Genomic DNA, 12,394 nt, shown 5'->3' on the forward strand with positions numbered 1-12,394 from the left:
AATTTTTCTTTCATAAAATGTACTAATCGAAATTTTAATATGGGGGAGAGTGGGGCAGAATGAAACAGCGGGGCAAATAAAAATGAAACAGCTGGAAAACAACTGATTGACGCAATTCAAGCAAAACAAATTTTTAATTTACTTTTGTTTATTAAGTTTTTTTATTATTGGGAGGACTGATGAGAATAATAATTTTCTATTCGTCTTATAATTCAATTGATTAGATTAGGCTGATCCCGCTTTTCTTTTTTCATTCGATTGAAATTCAGGATCACATTTTCCTTTTTCCCCCTCTGGGTTTCCCCCTGGGTCTTGCTCTGGACTTCGGATGCTGTTTCATTTTCTTTTCAATTAATCCATTGACAAAATCTCCCGTCAAAACTTCTCAATAATTTTCCATTCTAGTGAATGGAAAATTATTATTCTCATCAGTACTTCCAAGAATAAAAAAAAGATAATAAAGAAAAATTGATAAAAAAAAAATTGAATAACAAAAAATTTTTTTGCCTAAATTGCGTCAAATAGTCGTGTTTCGACTGTTTCATTTTGCCCCACTCTCCGCTACTAAAGTAATTGATAATCTAAATTTCCAATTGATGGCGAATTAAATATTTATAATAATAATATGGATCTGTAAATTTTCTATTAAGTAAATAATACTAAATTTCTTATGAGGAGTTTGCGATTATCCAAATAATCGTCGATCTTCCCAACTAAATTACTGATTAATAAATAATTCGGAATTTGAATATTTAAATTGACAATGACTTCAATAATTCAAATTTGAGAGTGATATTGACTAATTGGCTACTTAATAATTTAACGGTAATTATAATTTATGGATATGGCTATCCCCGCTTTTGAGGATCTTTCATGTATGAAATTTCAAAGAAAAACCTAACGCATTCGATAGGAAATTCTATTAAACTTGCGTTGAATAATTCTGGGGCTTTTTGCTCGTTTTTTTTTCAATTGAAAATTTTCGGCGCAAACAATTTTCCACAAAAAAATAATAGCATTTGATATTTCCACATAAATTATTTGATTGGGATATTTTCTATAGCAATTGGTCGATATAAGTTTTCAAAGTCGAGGGATTTCTACGAAAAATATAATAGAAAGAATTGCATAAAAAAATCAAACGAATGGAATTCCATTGTTTTTTTTCTATTAATTTTCTATTGAGCATTTCTGTTGGAAAAACGCACAGAAAACTCATGGAAATTTCAGTAGGAGTTCAACAGATATCCAATAGAACTTACTCACAAATGCTCTAGGTGTTTCTATCGAATTTATATACGTTTTTTATGACGAAAATTTCTTTGAGATGAAATTTTCACATTTTTAGGTTTATTTTAGAGGCCATTCGTGGAAGAATTTGTAATTGCAGACTTTGCGCATCCACTGGGGAATTCCACTGGAATTTTATCAGTTTTATGAGTCAGAATTGTTTGACTTAAATGTCAAAATTAATAAGATAGTAGGAGGAATATTTCCATTGAAAGAGGCGGAACGAGCTGTGGGATTTTCGGAAAAGAGGAATAGAATTCCCAATAGAAACCGATAACGAATGCACTAGGATTTTTTATTTGATTTTTCCATACGTGATGTGCGTGTATCCATATGGAAAAAAATATGCAGTGAATACTACATGTTTCGAATGGAAAAATATACGATATCGTAGAAGTGTCATGCATATTTTTCCACGTGGGTAGCAGGTTATTTTGTGAAGTCCCAGAGCGAAAAATTGAGTACATTTTTGCGTTTTGAATATGAGATGTTTTAATAACATTCAGATAAGAGTAGTCTTTATTCTTCATAAACCATATTTTCTTATTCACCAGTGACACGAGTACTCGATTAATTAAGTTTTTAGAAACTGAGATGATATTTCTTCGCTACTGGCTGTGTATTATATTATTTAGACGAGTAAGTGAATGATTGTATTGATCGTATTGATTTTTTTATGGTTTTATCGATTAGTTCAAATATTGACTAGTAAGTTGAATGCTGAAATGTCTGGAGGGTAGTGCTACATTCAATTGGATTCTGTATGCGTGAATTTTTTAGACAAAAATGTATAACACTCTTCGTGTTTCGATTTTGTTTCTCTTATATCTGGAATATAATGTTATTTTGACGATAATAAGGTGTTTTTTTCATCATTCCAGTAGGCTTGAGGTTCGATTGTGCACTGAGAGAAATAGTATTTTCCTATTCACTTTTTCACTTCATTTTTTTCACAATTATTTTCTTTGTTTTATTGTATTTTTAATCGAGATGAGAAATTAATCCTTAAATAAAAAACTGATAATGATGTGATAGCAATCTTATAACTTAGGGACAAAATATTCATAGAAAAAAAAGTTATTTTCAGGGACATGTCACTGATTTCAAGTAGCATATGACTGATTTTCAAGAATTTATTCACAATTATTTTCTTTGTTTTATTATATTTTCATCACAGATAAGAAGGGAATGCTTGACTCTAGTCTGGTCACCAAACGCGACCCTGTGATTGGTCACCGCGGGGATTCGCCGCCGTGTTATTTAGGCTTCAGCGTTGCCGAATTCACTCTACACTGTCCGGGCGCGTTTAGCGAGTCTCCGGCAACGTCGCGTCATGGGTAATTTCATTTAACATGGGAAAATATAATTCATCTGTCCGAAATAATTTGTTTTCTTCAGGAATTTTGGGAAATATGTTGTTTTAAAAACTACCATAATTTTTTTAGACACTTCAATTGACAAAGTCAAATTTTCTTGAATTTGTTCGGTTAGCCAGTCAATTGGAATTGAAGGAAAACGACGCGTGGCGGGGTTTCTCTCATAGGGTGACCAATCTCGGGTTAAATAAAATGCTAATAATGATATGATAGCAATCTTGTACCTTAGGGACAAAATATTCATAGAAAAAAAAATTATTTTCAGGGAAATGTCCCTGATTTCGAGGGGCATATGACTGATTTTCAGCAATTAATACCCCAATGATTAGGGATTCCGAATTGTCAAATTCAGTGAGTGCAAAATTCTGAATTTCAGTGATTTTGTCACCAATATTTTCATTCTGAAAAACCGCCGTCTTGTGTGAATGATCAACCTCTTGAGCCAAATATTTCGTTGCTTCAAATTCAAATCCAACAATTTATTCTTTGGTAATTTTTAACTTGCGATTTTTTTCCTCCAAACAATACTTATTTGAGAATTTGTTAGTTTTTCGCTCAGTGTAGGTAATGGTAATGAAACTCTGTTGTGGATTCGCGGTGTCCGGAGTCTCCGATTATGAAAACTCGAGATATCAATTTACAGTTTGTGCTCATTCGTTGTTCATAGCTCACACGTTTCACACGTATCCATCGATAATGCATTTACATCGGTGGATTAGGCACATTCTAGTCGTTTTAGTTTTACTGTCCCACGTGTCACTCGGGAGTTCGTACAGAAGTAAGTGATTAATGGTTTGAAGGATATTTCTGAAGTGAAATGTCGACTATAATAATGGTGAAGTGCTGAACGTGAAATCAAATTTATTATTCATTCTTTTATTTGTTTGGTTTGTTGAATTCCGGTTTGGAGAGTCATGGGCGCTATCACAGGGTCGACAATTTATGCATTCACCACAATAATTTATTTATTGTGTTTTCTGTCAGTTTCTGTGGATTCCGTTGACGAGATGATTAATTCTGAGGCCAACGAAAAATGATGAAATTCGAATATGAGGTCTTGATTAATTATGCCACGCTCCACGAATGAAGAAGTTTCACAGAAAAACCGTGCGCATTCGATAAAAAATTTTATTTGATTTCTATTGAACTTCGCGTTTACCGCGGGATTTTTTCAATAAAAAATTTCCAATAGAAACTATTTTGTTGAATAAACACTGGAATTCCATCTTCCTGTGCAACTGTTTCTATTGAGACATTTTTTATGGGAATTTCTCGAAATTCTCGAAAATTTTATTGGAATTTCTGTTAAACTCCCATTGAATATTTTATTCGTCTCCGCTGGATTCTGTTGTCCAATAGAAACTATTTTATTAAAAAACAAACCACTAGAATTCCATCTGTCTCAGCATCTTTTCTATCGAGACATTTTCAATGAGAATTTCTCGACGTTTCCTTTTCTAAGATTTATCTAAAAGTCGACCGGAAATTTTAGCCGAAAATGTTCAACAGTTCATCCATAATAAATATCTTCATCCAGTCCTCAGGGATTTCGAGAGCCCGGGTGGCTGTTCCTTCGTCAAATGCAAGAGAAATGAGCGGTGTGTCAACAGAAAATTTTTATGCGAACGTTACCCATGTCCCAGTATGTTGTACTGTGCAAAAACCCGTACAGGTATGAATTTCAAAATCAAAAGTAGAGCATCATTATCACATCGGTGGAAATAAACCAGTCTATTTATGTAATTCTCCATGGCACACAGAATTACTCCGAGGACCCGTCTCCTGCGACACCGTCAGGTGCACCAAGGGACACGTCTGCGTTATTAGAGTGCGTCACTGCAGTTGGAATGAGTGTACGGTGAATTAACTCGTTGCATTCAAAACGATGCATTAGCATAATTTAAATTGCCGGAGGAATTTATTTTAACTTTTGAAATTAACGCATCAGTTCACTCGTTTAATTGAGGCACATCTTTTGCTATTATCAGCCTGTGGAGATAGAGTCGCACGATGCGTTACTGAGCAGGAGTATTACGATGGTCCAGCTACGTGCGCTGGGTTTCATTGTGCCTCGGGTCAACGCTGTATCCTCAGGGAATCACTCTGCACTCGACCTCCCTGCAAATTATTCAAGAGTTGTGCTAATACCCAAGGTCAAAGGAAGTTCATTTTATGCTTCAAGTGGGGGGGTTTTGCATGAAATTGTTTTCACAGCTGGAAATGAAAATTCAATGAAAAATACTAATACGTTCTTTTTATTTCGATGAATAATTAAAAATTTCATTATTCAGGGAAATAATTATTTATTAATTATTTGAATAATATTGTTAAGTTTATTTTTTATTCAATTTTCGTATTTTTTCATTTTCTTTGGTAATAATTTAATAATCAAATTTCATGCAATAATCTAATTGTGAACATGATTCTAGACTCGGCTGTTATAATTGAAAACTGGTGTTTAATCAATTAATGATTGAATATAATTGAATGATTTAGAGAGATACGTCGAAGGACCTTTTTTCCAAGAGAGGAAATTTCGGACAAAGAATATTTCTGACAACTGTTCCTAAAATTATTCAAACCATAATGAACTAGTTTATTTTCATTTTCAATTATTGGAAGTTCAAGTAGATATGGACATCTGTAGATCGAAGAATTATTGATCAAGTTGTAAAAATTATTTACAACCAACTATTTATTTCATTTTTTATTCGCGTTAATCTAGACTGATATTCGTATTCAACAAATTAATATTTTGTGAAAATTATTTAGTAGTCTACTATCTGCATATCACTTATCAATTGATTCGATGTGTCTAGTTTATTGTCTAGATGTAATTCGAGAAGTAAAAGTTGAGGGTCCACGATCTCCCATATATCCACGGTAGAAATTACCTCGAATCCACGGGAAACCGTCCCGTATATCCACGGTCAAAGTTACCGTGGAGCGTGTGAATAGACACTGCCAAACAATTTTGGCTGTGTAGGAGTCGAATTTCAAAAAACTAATGTGTAATTGTTATTGTACACATTCTTTCAAAAATTTTGAAAAAAACCTCCGTAGCTCAAAAATTGGAGGTCCTGGATAATGTTCAATATTTTTAGCGTCTGCGGGGCAAACGAACAATGAACAATTAATTTGTTGCGCTAATTATTCACTTTTAGACCCATATAATCGATCTTCAATGCGTGAGAAATCTCATTTCATTCTCATCCATATCAGTCTCCCCTTAAGTGGTAACAGAAGGCCGTTTCCTCGAAATTTTCAAACAAATTTCCAGCTCAAAGTTATCAATATTTTTTCAACTCAAAGCACGTTGATCTTTATCATCGCTTCCTGGAGATTAATGTGCTTTGATTTGTAAAAATATCGATAACTTTCAGCAGGAAATTTGTTCAAAAATTTGGAAAATTAGCGGCACTCTGTTACCCCTTAACTTGACAAAAGTTCCAACACGAAAGTGTCATCAATAATCAAATGACTTTTAATCATCAGAAGTCCACGTGTGGATGGACAGATGCAAATCCCTGGGCTGTGTATCGCAGTTTGAATGCTTCCTCCGGCGACCTCGCGAAAATTGTCGACCTCCGCATTGTCAACACACACCCGATTGCATAGCAACGACTGAGAAGGAATTGCTCGCAAGTGAAAAGTGTAACGGTTGGGTATGCCCGAAAGGTCAACAATGCGCTTATCAAGTTCAAAGCCCCTGCACAAGCGACAACTGTAGGATTACTCGGTCGTGTCATGGTCGACCGAGTCCAATGAATGATTCATCAATGCCAACCGCCCATTATCGGCAAATGGAAAAAGTTCGTCACTCATTCTGATCACTCAATTCATTGTTATTGAGACGATTACCATGATCACACGTCAAATTGTTGAATGAATGATTTTCAGAATGTTCAGATGAGGTTCTTCGATCCGAGTGCACAACGTCCACTCCCATCAGCTCCCTGGATGGATAATTTTCGTGCCAGGAGCAATGCACAAGCTGTTAAATACCTCGTGAAAGAGACCAGAGACGAGTTACCGTACAATGACACGGTAATTGAATTGTTGGGAGAAGAGAAGAGAAGCATTCAAATCTGTGGGAAATATTTTGAGCTTGGGGGGGCGTATGAAAACAATTAATTGAAAAACATAACGCATTCGCTAGACAATTTTATCGGATTTCGATTGAACTTTCTTGTAGCTTTTGGCCGATTTTATTGAAATGTTCAATAGAAAATATTCTATACAAAAAGTCAATGCAATACTCTCTTTTTTATTTCTTGCAAACGATGTTTTCGTCCATCAGTTGAGAAAAATGAAATTTTGTCCTACGGGAGATGGAATTGAAGAAATCAATTGATATTTTTTCTCGAAATTATAGAATAAAATGTCAGACATTCAATTATGGATCGTCACGAAAATTCACGAATGTTATTCCTAGAAAATGAACGATTTTCCTTCCATGTTCAGGAATTTCACCAGTGGCTAAACTCCGTGAAGGACATTCTCGGCCAAAAGGCGTATAATCTCTGGCTGGAGGAGATACGAACAATTACGATTCACAACAAGCCTTTTCACGACTGGTTCCGAACTCTAAATCCACGAAATACTACTGTAGGGATTACACAACAGGAGAAACCGTTTTGGAATATTTTGAGGCGGAATGATTATCATCCGAGTCATGAAAGACTTTCAGAGAACAATGAGTTTGATGTTAGAGATGGGAATCGGTATAGAAATGTTTTCACTGGTGACAGGAGACAAATGGAATTGAATCAATTGTTGAGTAAATTGAGGGAAGGACGGCACTTGTATTTGAATGTTATCAACAAGGTGAGAATATCTTATTGTATGTACTCACGAATGGAAAATATTAATAGAAAAATCGAACGCGTCGGTTAGGAAATTCTGTTGAAAAATGGCTTGATCTGCCACGAGTCAGGGATTGGCAACAATATTAATTTTTAGTTATATTAAGAGAAATTATTCGTGAATAACCAAATTTTGTTACTCGAAGAATCAAAACGGAATAATTCAGTAGCGAAGCGGTAAACCGAGTTAAATCGTTTTTGTCTATTGACCAGTTTTTGACGAATATCTCGGAATCTAAAAGAAATAGAAAATTTTTTGTCAAAATATTTTTTGTAGAGCGACTGGAGGGTTATAAAAAAGTTATCGCGAAAAATTTTGCTATCTTTTTTAGATGCCGAGATATTCATCAATATTAGGTCAAAAGTCAAAATCGACTTAACCCGGTTTACCGCTTCGCTACTGAATTTTAACCGATAATTCAATTGTGCGAGGTTAAACACCAAATATTATTGAAATCACACGTATGAAAAAATCGTATAGAAATTTTCTATACGGATTGCGTGTAGAATTTCTATTGGATTTTCGTAAATGATATTCGGATATTTCTATACGGATATTTTTTATACAAATTATTTCTATACGATTTCTATAGGTTTGATCCTATACGACCCACTACCACATGTATAGAAACATTTCGTATGGAGTTGCGACATTTCTCTACGTTTTTCTCTGTAGCGTTTAGACATCTTTCGTATGAAAACAAAAATTAATGTAAAAATTTATGTATAGAAATAATTCGTATAGAAAATATTTGTATAGAAATATCTGGATATCATATACGGAAATACTGTAGGATTTCTATACAATTTTTTCATACGTGCAACGACAGTGTAAATAATTCAAACTCAGAATTGAGCACTTTGAACAATAAAAAAACAAATTTTGTTGATTTGACCTGAAAATGGGAAGTTAATGAAATAATCAATAATTCGAGTGGTGCATTAGTTATTAACCCATTGATTGATAAAACCTTTTAAGAAATTTACCAATTGGTTAATAATTAATTTAACCCTGGGAATTTGTTTTTTTTCTCCTGTGTTTCAATTTTCTAATGAGCATTTCTCTCACCTTTCGTATTTGATTGTAGACAAACGAATTAGTATCAACCGTAGAACAACTCCTGCCATCATTCCACCTTGATCAAGGGGTGAAAGACGTACAAAGACTTCCGGAGGCTAGGAAGTCCTTGGAGGAGTCCCCGGACACTACAAGTACTGACCAAAATACAACCCCAAACCCAAGTCCAAAAACCGAGGATTATCAAACGGGTGATTATTCAGACGACAATGATAATGATTTTGTCCTCGTGGATTATGGTGAGGGTGGGCAGATTGAAGTCAATGAAACTATTCCCAGAGTCATCATCAGGGTGGAGAACAACATGCATCAGCCAATAAGTGAGTTTATCAATTTTTAATTGTAATTGTTATCGTACACAATTTTTCAAGAATTGAGGAAAAAAACCTCTGTAGCTCAAAAATTGGAGGCCCTAGACTATTTTTAACATTTTAAGTGTCTGCGGGACAAACCAACAATGAACAATTAATTTTTTGCACTAATTATTCGGTTTTAGACATATACAATCGATCTTCAATGCGTGAGAAATCTCATTCCATTCTCATTCATAGCAGTCTCCCCTTAAGGGGCTACAGAAGGCCACCGTTTGCTCGAAATTTTCAAACAAATTTCCTGCTCAAAATTGTCAATATTATTTTAAGGATGTTCTACACCCTTTCTGCCAAAATTCACGTTTTTTTAATTTTTCTGGCAAACTTATGATGGAATTGACGTGAAAAAATATAACGTTTTTGCGTTTTGTCATTATTTAATGACTGACGAAATTTTAAGGTGGTGCGAACATTTTCCTGCGTTTTCTCTAAACTTTTAAAAAGAATCACAAAACTGTAGAAAAAACGCATGAAAATTATCGCACCACTACGCAACTTCGTGAGCCATTAAAGAATGACAAACCACAAAATCGTTATATTTTTTCACGTCACTCCCATCGATAATTTGCCAGAAAAATGAAAACAACGTCAATTTTGGCTAAAAGGGTGTCGAACATCCTTAACCCAAAGCACATTGATCTTTATCATCGTTTCCTGGAGATTAATGTGCTTTGATTTTNAAACGCATGAAAATTATCGCACCACTACGCAACTTCGTGAGCCATTAAAGAATGACAAACCACAAAATCGTTATATTTTTTCACGTCACTCCCATCGATAATTTGCCAGAAAAATGAAAACAACGTCAATTTTGGCTAAAAGGGTGTCGAACATCCTTAACCCAAAGCACATTGATCTTTATCATCGCTTCCTGGAGATTAATGTGCTTTGATTTTTAAAAATATCGATAACTTTCAGCAGGAAATTTGTTCAAAAATTTGGAAAATTAGCGGCACTCTGTTACCCCTTAACTTGACAAAATTTCCAACACGAAAATGTCATCAATAATCGAATGACTTTTAATCATCAGAAGTCCACGTGTGGATGGGCAGATGCAAATCCCCGGGCTGTGTATCGACTATTTTTAACATTTTAAGCGTCTGCGGGGCAAACCGACAATGAACAATCAATTTTTTTGCACTAATTATTCATTTTTAGACATATATAATCGATCTTCAATACATGAGAAGTCTCACTCCAATGACCCGCCACTTTAAAGTAGCTCTACCCTTCGGTCATGCTAGCTGTACTTTTGAATATTTTCAGTTTTTTAATTTTTCAACTAAATTGCATGGAAAAAATTTGAAAAAATTCATACCCAGCCAGTATTATCCAAATTAAATTTCGCAAGATATTGATATTTTTTCAAACATATCCCTCTTATAAATAAATAATAAAACTTGTTTGCAAACCGGTGGATTATTTTCTCTGAGGTGTCAAAAAATTCCCGATTTTGACACATCTAATGAAAAAAAATTCAGATTTTAATCTTTGATTACAATGTAAATGTTGATTTTCACATAAGACACTGGGTTAAATCCTGATTTTTAAACATTTCTTCTCTGAAAAACCAAAATGATAATTAAACTGAGAAAAAAATTAGAATTCCGAATCTAATCGAGTTTTCTGCAATTTTTTTGCAGTTTTCAATAATCTTTGAATTTACCCTAAGGCTAGAGCTACTTTAAAACTCATAGTAGTCTCCTCTTAATAGAATTTGTAATATCTCCGAAGACATTGGATATTGCGAATTTTCACAGAAACGTCATCCTGTCTTCATGACCATTTTGTATCTCCTCTAGATTCGAAGATTTTCATCAAAAAAATCCTTAAGTAATCGACAAACGTCCCTTTTTCACTCCATCCATGAAATCATTCATTTCTTTCCAGAAATTGGCAACATTCATTTGCAATACGAAGAAAATGAAGATCACACAGAAAATCAGAACCAGACCCGATCAGTGTACGAGCAGAACGACTACGACGTCGACGAGTTCCAGTACTTCAGACCGCCAGTCCCAAAAAACAATACAAAAACGAATACACATCCGTGAGATTGTCTGTTATACCCAACGTAAATTCACGACGTGCGTTAGAAACGCCTTTGTAAATTTCCGGAAAGTCCGAGAGAACTGTAAAAAGTGGAAAGATAAACAGCATTACAATGCGTCCACTCTGGCAATTTTTTTGAGAAAAGAATTCGGGCCAATTAGAGTCAAGACTGTGGTACGATGTCTAACTGGGTTGAAATAATCATCGCTGGAATTTTTCTGCAATAGTTACCTACAATTAATCTCCACATTTATTGGCAGCATTAATTACTCTGAGTGGAATTGGAAAGGACAGGATTATTCATTCTTATGGGATCAGCAATTTTTTTTATACTTGCGAGATAACACTGGAAACATATCATAATAAATGTTTTTTATTTATGTACGGAGCGATAACTCACTGTAAATTCTTTCTGGTTTATGGAAGCCTTCAGTAGCCAAGTGGTGAAACGAGCGCAGAACTGGATAATTCTGCACATTTTTCCCTAAATCCACTCTTTCGCGATAATTATCCAATGAACAGAAGTACTTCTGTGCACTGAGAAAAAAAATTGAATATCTGAAAGACATTTACTTGAGACAAGTAATTTTGCTCGTTCGCTCAATTATCAAAGGCGTCTAAACTCAGGTGGATCGAGAAAAGTCTGATGATATTTAAGTCTGAGATATTTTATATTCTTGTACTCAAGTATGATTTTGTCGCAATTGTCAATCCTCCAGTGTTTATTGTTTTCATGATTTTTTTATGTACTTCTAATGGTTCGATATACACTATTAGAAAAAATATGAAATTCCATGGACAGTTGATTAGGAATTTTGAGGACAGTGCCACTGAATGCAATTTAAGGGGAAAAAATCATGAAATTTCAGATTTCACCAAAGATTTAATAAAATTGCAAAATTTTGAGAAGCATGAAGTCGAGAATTCTTCAGTTTATTTGAATTTTCAATGAAAACATCAATATTAAGTGCCAAATTACCCTGAAGTTTCCGCTAATTGAAAATTCAGGAATATCAGGCATGAAAAAATTCAATAGAAAAACTTAGCAAATTTGCTAGAAAATTCTATTTGAATTCTCTAGAAATTCTATTGGGATTCTATGAGGTCTCTGACAGAAAAAAACCAATAGATTTCGACTTTTCTATATGAATATTCTCTTGGATTTTTTTCTATCAGAATACTTGGCTATAAATTTTCTAAATTTCTTCACTCGGATCCTGTAATCCAAAACAAAACAAAATATAGCGGAAAAAACTTACAAAATCTGTGTCCAATAATTTTGATAGAAAAAATCTGAAGAGAAAAATTCAAATAGAAAAATCGAATCTGCGCAAATAACAAACAGAGTTTTAACGAGAATTC

General features: G+C 34.1%; 1 protein-coding gene across 1 annotated transcript; it reads left to right on the forward strand.

The window, feature by feature from the left end:
* Nucleotides 1–3,362: 3,362 nt before the first annotated feature.
* LOC107047782 lies at nucleotides 3,363–11,878 on the forward strand. Its single transcript, XM_015270613.1, has 9 exons — nucleotides 3,363–3,444; nucleotides 4,204–4,338; nucleotides 4,427–4,519; nucleotides 4,655–4,819; nucleotides 6,162–6,478; nucleotides 6,576–6,713; nucleotides 7,131–7,493; nucleotides 8,620–8,929; nucleotides 10,871–11,878. Exons 1-9 carry the CDS (start codon nucleotides 3,363–3,365, stop codon nucleotides 11,032–11,034), a joined length of 1,767 nt encoding a protein of 588 aa, XP_015126099.1. The 3' UTR covers nucleotides 11,035–11,878.
* The last annotated feature ends 516 nt before the right edge of the window (nucleotides 11,879–12,394 follow it).

The sequence above is a fragment of the Diachasma alloeum genome, unplaced genomic scaffold, assembly GCF_001412515.2.
Source record: "Diachasma alloeum isolate Michigan unplaced genomic scaffold, Dall2.0 Dall_scaffold_78908, whole genome shotgun sequence".
Lineage (NCBI taxonomy): Eukaryota > Metazoa > Arthropoda > Insecta > Hymenoptera > Braconidae > Diachasma > Diachasma alloeum.

Coding starts and splice junctions, on each gene's coding strand:
- LOC107047782 (XM_015270613.1), top strand. CDS start 3,363: ATGCATTTACATCGGTGGATTAGGCACATTCTAGTCGTTTTAGTTTTA. Junction 4,339..4,426: donor CTGTGCAAAAACCCGTACAG/GTATGAATTTCA, acceptor CATGGCACACAG/AATTACTCCGAGGACCCGTC. Junction 8,930..10,870: donor CAACATGCATCAGCCAATAA/GTGAGTTTATCA, acceptor ATTTCTTTCCAG/AAATTGGCAACATTCATTTG.